Source organism: Mus pahari, chromosome 4 (genome assembly GCF_900095145.1).
Source record: "Mus pahari chromosome 4, PAHARI_EIJ_v1.1, whole genome shotgun sequence".
Taxonomy (NCBI): domain Eukaryota; kingdom Metazoa; phylum Chordata; class Mammalia; order Rodentia; family Muridae; genus Mus; species Mus pahari.
The window spans coordinates 139,451,816-139,465,589 of record NC_034593.1 but is presented as its reverse complement, the minus strand read 5'-3'; the positions used below and the strand labels follow the sequence as shown (position 1 = coordinate 139,465,589).

The window sequence follows — 13,774 nt, the reverse complement described above, 5'->3', positions numbered from 1 at the left end:
TCTTAGACCATGTGTGTGTGTGTGTGTGTGTGTGTGTGTGTGACCAGTAACGTCTTAGACCATGTGTGTGTGTGTGTGTGTGTGTGTGTGTGTGTGACCAGTAACGTCTTAGACCATGTGTATGTGTGTGTGTGTGACCAGTAATATCTTAGAACATGTGTGTGTGTGACCAGTAATATCTTAGACCGTGTGTGTGTGTATGTGTGTGTACTTGTATTTACATGAAAATGACATCTTTGGGAATAGAGTACAAGTCTAGACACACAATCCATTTACAAAACAACTAGTGCTGGAGAGATGGCCCAGCACTAGTTGTTGTGGTAGAAGATCTGGGTTTGCTTTGTAGAACTTCACAACCATCCATCAGCACATGTGGTGCACACACACAAGTGTAGGCAAAACACTAATGTATATAAAATAAATAAATTTCTTTTGTATATAGGCTGGAGATAATTTTAGGTTATATTTATTATCTTGTACTTTGAGTGCAACCCAGACAAGGTAAGGTATGGAATTTTGCACTGTGATAACACATCTGGACATAGGTTTCAAATTAATTCATCATTCTGGGGTGGATTTTCAGGCTAAGGATGCTCTACCTGAATAATAAATGACAAGTTTTGTTAGTGACAGTAGATACTAACAAGTTGCTATTTCCTAGCCAGTAAGTGCTATAAAGTATTGAGTTCAAAACTAACCTGATTTTTCTGTGGTCAGATTTAGTGTCCTAAATAATGTTATAGTGGAACCCTAGTCAGTCTTTGTAAAACACCAGTTTCCAAAAGGTTTCCTCTACTTGTGGGGCCATCTCATTCCCCCTTTTCTCAGTCTTTCACAGTTTATAATGCTTGACATTTTGTTTCTTCTTTTGCTCTTTCTCTCTTGCTTTAAGCATCTTGGCCAGTTTCCAGGATTGCACAACCCCTGTGTTGGGGACCCTAAGATGTAGTACAGGGGGCCGTGTGTTTCCCTGCAGCACAGGGGGGCATGTGTTTCCCTGCAGCGCAGGGGCCGTGTGTTTCCCTGCAGCGCAGGGGCCGTGTGCTCCTGTGGAGCTGTTCCTCAGCATTTGAGTTTGCCCTTACTTCCATAAAGCTTGTGGCCAATCGGCCTAAGTGGTGACCTCTTGTTCTTTCTCTAGGTTTGTCACACTTGCAGGTGACCCCCGGTGCTTATCTTTTTTTTAGTTCTACCATAAACTGTTGAGAGACTTAAATTCCACAATCCCCAGCTCCACAAGAAAACTCACTGGTTTGATCTCCATGCAAAAGTGATTTCAGAGGAAGCCTTGAGGAAGTTGGTTCTCCCGATGGGGTCCTGAGACTTGACCTCAGGTTATCAGATCTTTACCCACTAGCCATCTCTCTGGTCCTAAGCCATGTTTATATTATATATTGTAAATGATACTGCTGCTGTAACAACTTCTGTTGCTTGTTGCCTAAGGCAGAGACATAGCATAGTCCAATTGAGAGCATAAGGTCTGAGTTTGGAGCCGTGACTCAGTTAAGCCTGCCGCATAAGCATGAGGATCTGAATTTGGGCCCCAGCACCTATGTCAGGGACCAGGCATGTGGGCTAGCACTTGAAAGCCCAGAACTTGGATACTGGATTTCTGGTCAGCCAGTTTTGCTAGGTCAGCAATTTCATGTTTAGTAAAGGACCCTGACTTTAAAAATAGGGGGAAATGACCACGGGTGAGCCAGACATCAGCCTTCAGCCGCCACTTTCAAATACATCGAGAAGAACCTATGCTCTGGAATGTTATATCTGGATTTGAACTTAAGGATTCACTTACAGACCATAAAGCACATTTCCTGTTACTATTTACTTCTGTTCCTTGCCTGTGTGTTGCCACTAGTCATCTTACTGAAATTACAGTCTGATCTAAGGAAGAAGTGAGATTGTTTACTCTAAGTACTTAGCACAGCATCAGCTCTGTGCACAGTGCAAACACGGCAGCCTGCAGAGGTGCTTGGAGTTCTGGAATACAGATGTCCAAGGGCCGGCTAGCACTGTGGCTCCTCACTGTTGTACCCCTCCTTCTGCACAAGACCAAAGAGTTGATCCCAATCACGAAGATGACGGAAAAGCTCCTCCAGAAAACAATGAGAATATTTTGGCATAAATCGTCAGAGACAAAAACTCAGGAACTCTGAGAGGAATCTGAAAAGTCCAGATAGCGTTTATTCAGATAACAGCAGAGTCCCCAGAAGAGCACTGAGCCGTGTGGTTTTCATGGCTCAGCTCTGTCTCCACCGAGGTCTGAAAAGCCAGGTCATGCAATGCAGCCACTGCCCTGTCTTGTTGGCCATCACAGGAAAGACCGTAATTGTGCCAGCCCCTCCCAAAGCTCTGTCCCTCGAGAACTGTCAGAATTTGACCTGTGTGGCAGCTTCCAAAGCCAAATTCTTAGCATTTGTCTTTATATTCGGCTAGTTTGGTTTGAGTGTTTTTTTGAGGCAGGCTCTCATTATATAGCTCTGGCTGGCCTGACCATGCTGGTCTTGAACTCACCAATATCTGCTATGTTCAAAGACACCAAAAACAATAAAATAGTAAGACAGAAAAAAAAAAAAAAGTTACAGATTCTGTATCTGATTTTTAAAAGGCTTACAACATATAATTAAATACTAAATAGGTAAGTAGTCCAATGTAAAAATAAGCAAAGAAAGTGAGTAGACATTTCTCCAAAGAGATACACATCACATGCTGCATGGCGCCCTTGGAGGCAGAAGAAGGCAATAGATTGATTCCCTGGACCCGGAAGCACAGGTGATTGTGCGCAGCCTGCTGTGGGAACTGAGAACCTAACCCAGGTCCTCCATTAGAGCAGCAAGTGCCCTTAACCACTGAGACGTCTTCCCAGCTGCTCTTGAGTTTTATCTATCCATAAACAGTGAACTGCTGATGTGTGGTATATCACGGCTCAACCTGGAAAGCATTCTAAGTGACAGCAGCCAAACTCCAACGGCACATACTCGTCAGTTCCATGTGTATGTCGTCTTCTCAGAGGGAAACTGTGCTTCCAAAGTAATGGTTTCCAGAAGCCAGGACTGGGGTCAGAAAGGGGTGTCTGAAAGGACTGTTGCTGCATAGCTCTGAGTGCTCCAAGAGTTGTGTACTTCCTTAGGGTCAGTTTTATGGTGTATGAAATAATCTTAGGAATGCTGGTTTATGAAGTTTTGAGCTGGGGCTATAACTGGGGTGCTTGCTCACCCTGCACAGCCCTAGGTTCTCTCCCCATAGCACCTCGAAAAAGAAAATACAGTGTTCCAGTAAGTGGGTGGATTATTTAGTATGGAAAATAAAATTACTCCAGGGGATTTTTGTTTAGCTGGCCACCCAGTAGTATTTGCAGTTGTCGTCTAGTGACCTGTCAGGCTGGAATTGTATTTATAGAGTTGTTAGACTCTGTTCATGGAGTCAAAGAGGATTATCTTTCCGTTACATAAACGCTAATCAAAGCCACAGAGAAGACAACGCTCCTTAGGACAGCACGCGGTATTTGTTCCATGCTTTTACAGTTTGTCTCGTGAGTTTGAAGTGTCCTTGGACGGTAAAATCCCTCATGAACCGGTTACTCCCCCTTTTTGCACACCTGGTAGAGTTAAGTAGTTGGATTTAACAACTGAATTATTTGCAGAAGATGGTATTTTTAATGATGCATGGGAATGTCCATGTGAGTGTGAATTCCCTGGAGACCAGAACTGCCAGGTTCCCCATTGGAGACTGAGCATGGTGCAGTAGTGTTAGCATCAGCGTTAGCCTCAGGCTGGCCCTCCAGCCCAGTCCCTGGTTCATTTGTTCCTTTGTTTGTTTGTTGTTTGTTTGTTTGTTTGCTAAGACAGGATCATGCTCATGTTCATTCAAGCTGCTCTTGAACTTTAACTACTGAATGTTGAAGGAAAGTGAATTTAGGTTTCTGTTATATAAAATGTTAGTGATTTCCATGGGTTAGTCACATGTAGCATTGAAATCCTGGGTTTTTTTACAGTTCTTCTTACTCCAGTGTAATCTGTCCTGTGTGTCCTTAGCTCTCAGAGCAGAGAGAAGCTCAGCAGACCTTCAGCCTGGAGTCATTTTGTCCCTGCCCTTTCTACGAAGAAGCTATGCATTTAGTTGAAGAAGGAAAAATTTACTCCAGAGTGCTGAGGTACCATTCCAGCTCAGTTCACAGTTAATATTTTATTTTAGTGACTAATAATATATGATAATAATATAGTAAGGTATTGTTGCTCTTCTTGTGTGACAATTATTAAATCATGCTTATGAATATGGGAAAGATACATTTTGGTTCAAGTAGATTTTTGCGCAGCCTGCCAGTGGCAGAGGACACGTGCTTTCCATTAAGAGCTGCTTGAGTCCAGGTCTGTGGGAGGCTTGCTCGTGGATGAAACCTGACAGTTGCTCTCTGCTCTCCACGGTGCAGAACTGAGATGCTGGAGTGCCTGGGGGACAGTGATTTCCTCGCCAAGCTCCACTGTATCCGGCAGGCTTTCCAGGTACTTGTGACGGCGCTGAGGCGGCCTCTGTAGTCCTGCCTGTGCACAGGGCAGCTCTCCTCGCTGATCTGCCTCTGGCGGCAGAGCTTATTCCCCCTCCCATGCTGTCTCACCTCACTGTCCTTCCCCACACCTTTCCAGGCCTACCACACTCCTTCTACACAGAATGTGGTGATGCTGCAAGTGTGTGGACAGAGCTGCTTGAAATGAGGCTCCATCGTTACATGTTTCAGATTTGCATCTGTGGTAAAAAGTACTCGTTTCCTAAAATGAAATAAGGCAGCTAGTAGTACTGGCCACGCCTTCAGTTCCAGCACTCTCTGTGAGCTCAAGGTCAGCCAGAGGTACAAAACCAAATACAAAATAATAAAGAAAATAGTTACTTTCTTATGTTTGAAAGCTACATGAAATTTACCTTAGATTTTTAAAAAAAAATTTAAGATCTATTTTTATTAGTGTGCGTGCGCATGTGTGTGTGTGTATATATATATATATATATATATATATATATATATATATATATATATATGAATGAGATGAGTTCAGGTGTCCATGGGCCCAGAAGAGGACATCAACTCCTGTGGAACTGGCTTGTGAGCCACCCAGAATGGATGCTGGGAACCAAACTTGAGTCCTCTGCAAGTACAGAGCATGCTCTCTTTTTTTTTTTCTTTAAGTTTTTTTTTAAAGATTTATTTATTTATTTTATGTATGTGAATACACTATAGCTGTACAGATGGTTGTGAGCCTTCATGTGGTTGTTGGGAATTGAGTTTTTAGGACCTCTGCTCGTTCCGGTTGGCCCTGCTTGCTCCAGTCAATTCCACGTGCTCAGTCCCTGCTTGCTCTGGCCCAAAGATTTATTTACTATCATAAATAAGTACACTGTATCTGACTTCAGACACACCAGAAGAGGGCATCAGATCTCATTACAGGTGGCTGTGAGCCACCATGTGGTTGCTGGGATTTGAACTTAGGACCTTCAGAAGTGCAGTCAGTGCTCTTACCCGCTGAACCATCTCACTAGCCCCAGAGCATGCTCTTAATCACTAAGCCATTCTTGCATCTCCTCACTGCAGATATTTAATTGTCTGAAACAGAATTTAAGTTCAAATTTACCCGCCCTGAATCTTTTTTGAACACTGAGCGCCATTTCTGTGAATTTGGACTTCCTGTCTTCAGTAGTGACTTAACATCACATCCACTGCCCTGGCTGCCCAGTCACCCATGTGTCACGGGACATCACTCATTTTCACGCTGTGGACTGGTGTTTTTCAGCTAATCCTTGCAGAAGCAGACAACAGGTCATTCCTTGCTGAAAGTGGAAGGAAAATTTTGTCAGCTTTAATTGTGAAAGCACGGAAGGTAAATATGTTCTCTAAGCAAGTTTTCATCTTACTGGTTTCTTTAACTGAAGACTAAATGCAGGGGCTGGTGGAAGAGTTGAGCAGGCAAAGTCCTTGGCACCAAGCCTGACAAACTGAGCTAGAACCAGTGCCAACAGCTGTGTCCTCACCTCACACAGACAGGCTTGTGCGGCGTGTCCTGCCAGATGAAGAAAGAGTTCAGCAGGTTTTAGAGTAAAATGTATATTTAAATTTTTTTTTTAATTTTTTTTTTTTTTTTTTTAAGATTTATTTATTTATTATATGTAAGTACACTGTAGCTGTCTTCAGACACTCCAGAAGAGGGCGTCAGGTCTTGTTACGGGTGGTTGTGAGCCACCATGTGGTTGCTGGGATTTGAACTCTGGACCTTCGGAAGAGCAGTCGGGTGCTCTTACCCACTGAGCCATCTCACCAGCCCAATATATTTAAATTTTAACAATGAATGAAACCTTTGTTAGGAATTGGAAAGATCCACCAAACACTCTTGATTTACTGTTGTTGAGACAGAGCCTGTACGCTCCTCTGGTTGGCCTGGAACTCACTTTGTAGATCAGGCTAGACTCAAATGTGTGCCGATCCTTTTCCCTCTGCCTTGTGGATGTTGGAACCCCAGACATGCACTGCCCTGGCTCGCACAAACAGCATCATTTATGTCTGAGTTACTTTCTGTGTGCAAAGCTCATGGCCAGGTTATTTGTAATAACTTAGAGCTGCCTGCGGCCTCTGGCGATGTCTAGTGAGGTCTGTCGGGAGATCTGCTGCTATAACCAGGTGTGGCTACTACCTCCTCAAGCCTCTTCAGAAAGAGGCTGGAGAGCAGAGCTCTGGAAACCTGGAGCAGGGACCGTCTGCCTGGTTCTCATCTTCACTGGGCTGAGTGAGGCAGAGCCTTTCATGAGAGCTTTACTCAAACTGTTAGGTACCACGGCACTTCATGCAGGCTAGAGACACTTAAAAAGGAAAAACCGTGGCATGCTTTGAAAATATTTTCTAGAATAATTAAGATTCAACTTTCTTGAAAAGTAACTTATTTTGTAGGCTTAAGTCTTGTTATAAAGTTATGTTTAGACTACACTATGTTTTCTTTGCAGAATCCAAAGAAATTTCAAGATGTTTTTGATGAAATGATCAATTTTTTAGAGCAGACTGATCACTGGGATAGTACTGAGATGGAACTCGCTGCCAGAGGGGTAAGCAAATGACATAATCCTTACTCCTGCTGTCTGCGTGTTCACATGACCAAGGCTTTGGGTCTCTGCCTTTTCTTTAACTGGTAGCAAGTCTAGCCATGTGCTGGTGGGCACTGTCACATCCAACTGTGTAGTGTTAGGGTACTCTCATATCTACTGTGTGGTGGTAGGTACTGTCATATTTCTGACATTCATCAACAATGGAAACTATATTCTTTACACATGATTGGTTATAAGGAAATGCTTTCTAAAAGCCTTTTGACTTCATTCACGTAAGATAGACCTTGTTACAAGGAAGTTAAAGTGGACCGTGTAAGAGTGGGTTGAGATGAATAAGGGGCAGGGCACCAGAGAGCCAAGGAAGTAGACTTTTCATAGAACTGAAGAAGTAAGCATACTGAGAAAAACCAGAAACAGTCTTACTTTAGAGAAGGTATAAAAGTTAGAACTTACATTGCAGGTCTACGTGCGAATTCATAGGTTATAATATATACAGGACAGTAGAATTTGATACAGACATGATCATTTGGGTCTATACATACTTCTTAGTTCTGGCTACATTGGTATCTAGGAGCAGCAACAGTACACAAATATTATTTCCAGCACACAGTTCTTGGCTCCTAACAAGCATCCACTAAAGCATAGTAGGAATCCTTGGGGAAATGGCGTCTATGCTGCGCTCAGAGCAGATCACTGTAGTAGAAGCTCACAGAATGTATTTCCAGGGAGCTGGGGACACAGTAGGTCCAGACACAGCACCCTTCCTTCAACCTTTCTAATCTTTACCTACTTTTCCGTATTCATCTCTAAATTAGGTAAATCTGAATCCCAGGTCTATTTTAGTTTTCTCAGCTTTTCTCTATTCCTATTGTCTTTACCTTGGCCTACATGCCTTTTGCCTAATCTACTCCATCTCTGTAGTCCGTGACTCGCTGACCACTGTATCCCTAATCTACTCCATCTCTGTAGTCCGTGACTCGCTGACCACTGTATCCCTAATCAACTCCATCTCTGTAGTCCGTGACTCGCTGACCACTGTATCCCTAATCTACTCCATCTCTGTAGTCTGTGACTCGCTGCCCACTGCATTCCTCCCCTTCATTACTCTCCTCTATTCTGTTCACTTACACTTCTGCTAAGAGTATCTTGTTTTGAGATAAAGACTCTATGGAGCTGGTGATGGTTCTGATCCTCCTGCCCCTCCCAGCAGGTTCTGACATTACAATTACATGTCACTATGCCTAACTCATCAAAACCATCTTTAAATATGTGATGCGATGATCTCCCTCCTCAGCGTCTCCACTGTCCTTGAGAGTAGAGTAAAATCCTCCACGTGAGTGTAAATCCTGACAGGATCTCATCCTTATTTCCTGCCAGGTTTTACCTGCTTTGCCATAGCATACTTTCATTGTGTCTGTCTGTCTGTCTTTCTTTCTTTTTTTTTTTTTCAGACAGGGTTTCTCTGTGTAGCCTGGCTATCCTGGAACTCACTTTGTAGACCAGGCTGACCTCGAATTCAGAAATCCGCCTGCTCTGCCTCCTGAGTGCTGGGATTAAAGGCATGCAACCACCACGCCCAGCTTCAATGTGTCTTTCTATTCAACAGCATTGTGTTTCTTCTGACCTTAATTCTCTGACCGGAATTCCCTGTAACTGGGAAGGTTCACTCCCTAAGGGAAGCCATCTTGAATTTCCAGCTTACAGTCAGTCTCTGCTGAAAGCTCTGTAAACTGTCTTGTGTTTATTGGGATTATTTTCCACCCGTTTCCCCAGTGGACTTCAGGTTTCTGAGTTGCCTTCCATGGATACCTGAGAACCTGGTACAACACATAATACAACATAGCATGTTAGTGATCAAGCAAGCTGGATGCCCTCATGGGTCAGACAGGCATATCTGTGATTGAGCCCAGATGAAGGAATTGTAAGGAGAAACTGATTTCTTGTGTGCCACAGACTGGCCTCACTTTGGGTCCCCGATCTGCATGAAACTGGGTCTCTTGGTTGCAGGTGAGCGAGAATTCGGTGAATGAGTGACAGACAGTCCACAGGAGAGAGGGTGTAAAACTGAATGTATTGATCAAAATGAGCATCACATCTTTAATACAGATCAAACAAGAAAGGCGGGGCAGGATACATCCGCAGATACAATGACCCAAGACAAAGGATTGAATACGTGAAAAGACCAGGGGGTGGGACCAGGCAGTTTGAGGAGGATGCCAGGTGTTAATTGTTATCCGATTATGCTGTCCCTTTGGGCCTAGCGGAAGAACCTGTTTTGGGGGTTCTGCTCTGGCAGATCTCATGAATAATGCAATACCACATCCCCCCTATTTCCTAGGCCTTGGTAACTTCCACAGGTGTACTGCTCTAAGCTTTGCCCTGGGCTTGGCTCTGTCCTTTGTGATGCTTAATCGGTTTCACTGGTCTTACTAGAAGTGAATTAGAATGTTAATGAATAGGTAACCTTGCACAACTCAGACCTAGCATTGCACAGCACAGACTCNACAACTCAGACCTAGCATTGCACAGCACAGACTCTGCACAACTCAGACCTAGCATTGCACAGCTCAGACTCAGAACAACTCAGACCTAGCATTGCACAGCACAGACTCAGAACAACTCAGACCTAGCATTGCACAGCACAGACTCAGAACAACTCAGACCTAGCATTGCACAGCTCAGACTCAGAACAACTCAGAACCTAGCATTGCACAGCACAGACTCAGAACAACTCAGAACCTAGCATTGCACAGCACAGACTCTGCACAACTCAGACCTAGCATTGCACAGCACAGACTCAGAACAACTCAGAACCTAGCATTGCAAAGTGCAAGCTTGACTCCAGGACTCTGTAATACTCATTGCTATCTTGCAATTTCATACAGGTGAAAAATTTAAATTTTTATGATGTGGTTCTGGATTTTATATTAATGGATTCCTTTGAAGATTTAGAAAACCCACCGACATCCATACAGAGCGTAGTGAACAATCGCTGGCTCAACTCTTCCTTCAAAGAAACCGTAAGTGGCATTTCCTTTCTTTGCCATTTAGGTTTGATGGAAAATGATCAGAGATGGACAACTGATTAGAAATTACAGAGGTCAGGAGTGGTACCACGTGCCTTGAATCCTGCACCCAGGACGCAGAAACAGGCAGATCTCTGTGAGTCCAAGGCCAGTCAGAACTCCATAGAGAGACCCTGAAGACAATTGAGCTCATCCTTGTCATTGGGATCATGTGTGCAGCAGTGACACTTCAGGTGGCATTCTTCTCGGATGGCCACAGGCACCGGCAGCTGGCGTGGGGGTCATGTTCCGTGGTAAAGTGTGAGTGCTGGAAATGCTTAGATATTCCATTGGCAGTGTCGTGGTGGTGTTAGAACTTCTACACACTGCGTCTTAAAGCTTTTAAGTGCAGCTCTTCCTTCACTAAGGTATGCTAGAACCACAGAAAAGACATTCTCTTCACTTCAACCACTGACGTGGTAAAGTTGGGTCACCCAGAGTAGAGGCTTCACCAGGATCCACTAAGGCAGTGGTTTTGCCTCCTCATGATTAGTGCCTTGGTTCTTGAATACAACTTAGCTTTTACCCTCAGACATTCCACAACACTGTCTATGAAGGAAGGACAATAATCTATCTTCATTATTCAGTAGAGAACATTTATTCGTGTGTATATATCACAAATTATTTTCATTGCATTTCTATAGAAATAGAATCTAGGACCTCTGCTTTTGTTCATTTTGAGACAAGGTCTCACTCTGTAGCCCAGGCTGGCCAGCACTCTGGAATCTGTCTGCTGCTTCAGCCTCTTAGATTCCAGGATCACAGGCGTGAGTCTCCATATGCACCATCTGAACTTATGAGCCCTGAGAACTGTGTTGCAATTGCTTAAGTGCCTTGGTTCTAGAGTTCAACCTTTTTCTCTTATGGGCTGGTTGGTTGGTTGGTTGGTTGGTTTGTTGGTTGCTTGCTTGCTTGCTTTGGTTTGGTTTTTTAAAACAGGGTTTCTCTGTGTAGCCTTGGCTGTCCTGGATCTCAGTCTGTAGACCAGGCTGGCTTTGAACTCAGAGGTCCACCTCCCAAGAGTTGGGATAAAAGATATACTTCCACTGCCCAGCTTTTGTATATAAATTCTAATTTCATAAAAATGAAGACTCTCCCCTGATGTTTGTAAGCAATACAAGGAACCCAGAGTTGTCCTTACTCTTACTTTGTGAGATTTTTAAACCAAGAAACTTGGAATTCTAATAAAAATCACTGTTTTTAAATGGAAATATTGATAATAAATAGGAATTTAAACCTTGCTTTTTTTCCTCTGTCTATATTTAGGCTGTGGCTTCAAGTTGTTGGTCAGTGCTGAAACAGAAAAGGCAACAGATGAAGGTAAAACTCACTATGCCCCAGACTCTGCCTTAGTTCATTCTCTGTAGCTTTAAAAAACAGCTGAGACTGGAAGACTGCAAAGCCCACAGTCTCCCTGCCTGCAATATTGAGTAAGGCTTTGTGCTGTCCCAACACCTGCAGAACAAATGCCGGTGCCTAAAGAGGATTGAGAAGGGCAGCCTTGCTCTATAACCGTGCTTCCTCACAGACCAGAGTGACGCTTCCACAGGCAGCAAGGGCACTGATCACCCCACAGGCCTTCCACATCTGTGAGGGCCGTGCCTTCCCATGTGTGCACTCTGAAGTGAGACAGCCAGTGAAGTGTCCGTAACAGTAGACCCTGAGAGTTGCTCAACCCTTCCATCCTTAATGGTTTCATCTTTGAGAAAGGCTAGTGACAATATTTATACATGTGTTTAAAAGATTTAGTGTAAGGTGCTAAGGGCTCATGTAAAGCTCAGTGGTCTTCAGTTCAATTCCAGCTACAAAAAAAAAAAAAAAAATTTAAACAGCCAACACAACAACACAGAGTTCAATAAAAAGTACTTAGCATAGTATATTGTGCAACTACTGGCTATATTACATTATCCGACCTGGGTTGGTTTACCATATCCATATTTGTGATCTAACATCTGTAACACTGAGCCTGCAAGGCCAACCCTAGATGTTCTGCGGCACAGCCCTTCCTTCCAGTGTCTTCGGTAGGTGCTTAGGGATAATTCTAGGAAGTCTATCTGAATAATGCTGGTTTAAAATTATTCCAGAAACCATGCTGCATCTGTCTTTCCCTCTATAGGTCTTTCTGTCTTTGTCTCTTTCTCCCCCTGGGAGTAAGTATGAGTTTGTGTCTATGTAAGAGATGAGTGTGTGGATGACTGTGTGTGCTGCTTTATGTAGTGGGTGAGGGGATGCCACAGTAGATCTGGGGACGTCAGAGGACAACATTTGAGTATCCATCCTCACCTTTGCATCTTCTTTGAGACAGGGTCTTTTTCTTGCTACATAATCAGGCTAGCTGAAAATTTTCCTGTCCCTTCCTCTCATTACCCCATCGGAACATGCTGGCATTACAGATCCTTGTGCCATGTGTCTGACTTTTGTGTGGGTTCTAAAGATCTGCATTCAGGTTGTCAGTCTTGCATGACAAATTCTTGACCCACTAAGCAAACAGAACAAAACAAAATCCTCAGCTTTGCCAATGGAATGTATCAAGGATCAAGTAGGAGAATGTCAAGACAAGGTAGAGGAACTGGACCAAAATAACCACCAAAATCAGCTTAGGGGAGGGAGGGCTTCTTTGGCTTCCACTTCCACCTTACAGTGTACCATCAAGGAAACTGAAGGCAGGAACTTAGAAGAAGGGACTGAAGAGATGGTGTTCACTGGCTTTTGTTCATGGCTTTCTCAGCTTGCCCCATTATATCATCCAAGATCACCTGCCCAGAGATACCCCACCCACAGTGGGCGGGGCCTTCTCACAGCTGCCATTAATCAAGAGAAAGCCCCTCAGACTTACCTACAAGCAAGCTGATGGAGGCAGCCCTCTTCCCAAATGGCTCTAGTTTGTGTCAAATTGACAAAGAGCCAACCAGCACATTAAAGAACAGAACATACATGAATTCTAAGATACTATAAAAAGACTAAACTTTTGAAACACAGAAGAAACGAAACCCAGGTTGAAGTCACAGAAAATATGTTCAACAAAATCATAGAAGAAAGTTTCCCAAATTTAAGGCAAGAGATGCCTATCAAGATGCAAGAGGCACACAGTGAACATCAAGTGGATAGGACCAGAAAAGGAACCGCCTGTGTCAAATAATGGTGAGTGTGCAGAGCAAAGAAACGATAAGGCCAAGTCACATATACAGGCAGGCCTATCAGAATAACAGCTACATCCACTTTTCTAGTGGAGATTTAAAAGGCCATAATGGTTCAAATGGATGTTCTATAATTTCTGAAAGACCACAGGTGACTTCTTAGACTACTGTGCTCAAAAAAACTATTAATCTCACTCAAAGGAAAAAGAAAAGATTTTTTTTTAAAGTGTTTGTTGTTTTTATTTAAGTGTAAATACACATAAAAGTAAACATCATAGTCAGTTTTTTCATACAGTAAAACAATACTTAGTGAGTCTTGCCCCTACTTCAAATATATGGTAAAATCTCTTAAAATTTATATTCATTTGAGAATTTCATATATGAGTAGTATATTTACATCGTTTCCACCCCTCCATTTGCCCTTCATCTCTTCCCTTGTCCTCCATACTCCCTGATTTGATGACCTTTTAAAATTGTGTGTGTGTGTGTGTG

At 43.3% G+C, this 13,774-nt stretch overlaps 1 protein-coding gene across 4 annotated transcripts in view; it reads left to right on the top strand.

The window, feature by feature from the left end:
* Miga1 (mitoguardin 1) overlaps window positions 1-13,774 on the top strand; it is a 56,531-nt gene that overhangs the window by 33,649 nt on the left and 9,108 nt on the right. For 3 of the 4 annotated variants that reach the window (XM_029537889.1, XM_021196399.2, XM_029537890.1), the window contains exons 9-14: window positions 4,035-4,153; window positions 4,430-4,502; window positions 5,781-5,867; window positions 6,982-7,080; window positions 9,966-10,100; window positions 11,412-11,465. In XM_029537889.1, coding sequence (XP_029393749.1) covers window positions 4,035-4,153; window positions 4,430-4,502; window positions 5,781-5,867; window positions 6,982-7,080; window positions 9,966-10,100; window positions 11,412-11,465 — 567 coding nt within the window. The remainder of the gene's footprint in view (window positions 1-4,034; window positions 4,154-4,429; window positions 4,503-5,780; window positions 5,868-6,981; window positions 7,081-9,965; window positions 10,101-11,411; window positions 11,466-13,774) is intronic. The other variant, XM_021196400.2, reaches the window with a different exon arrangement.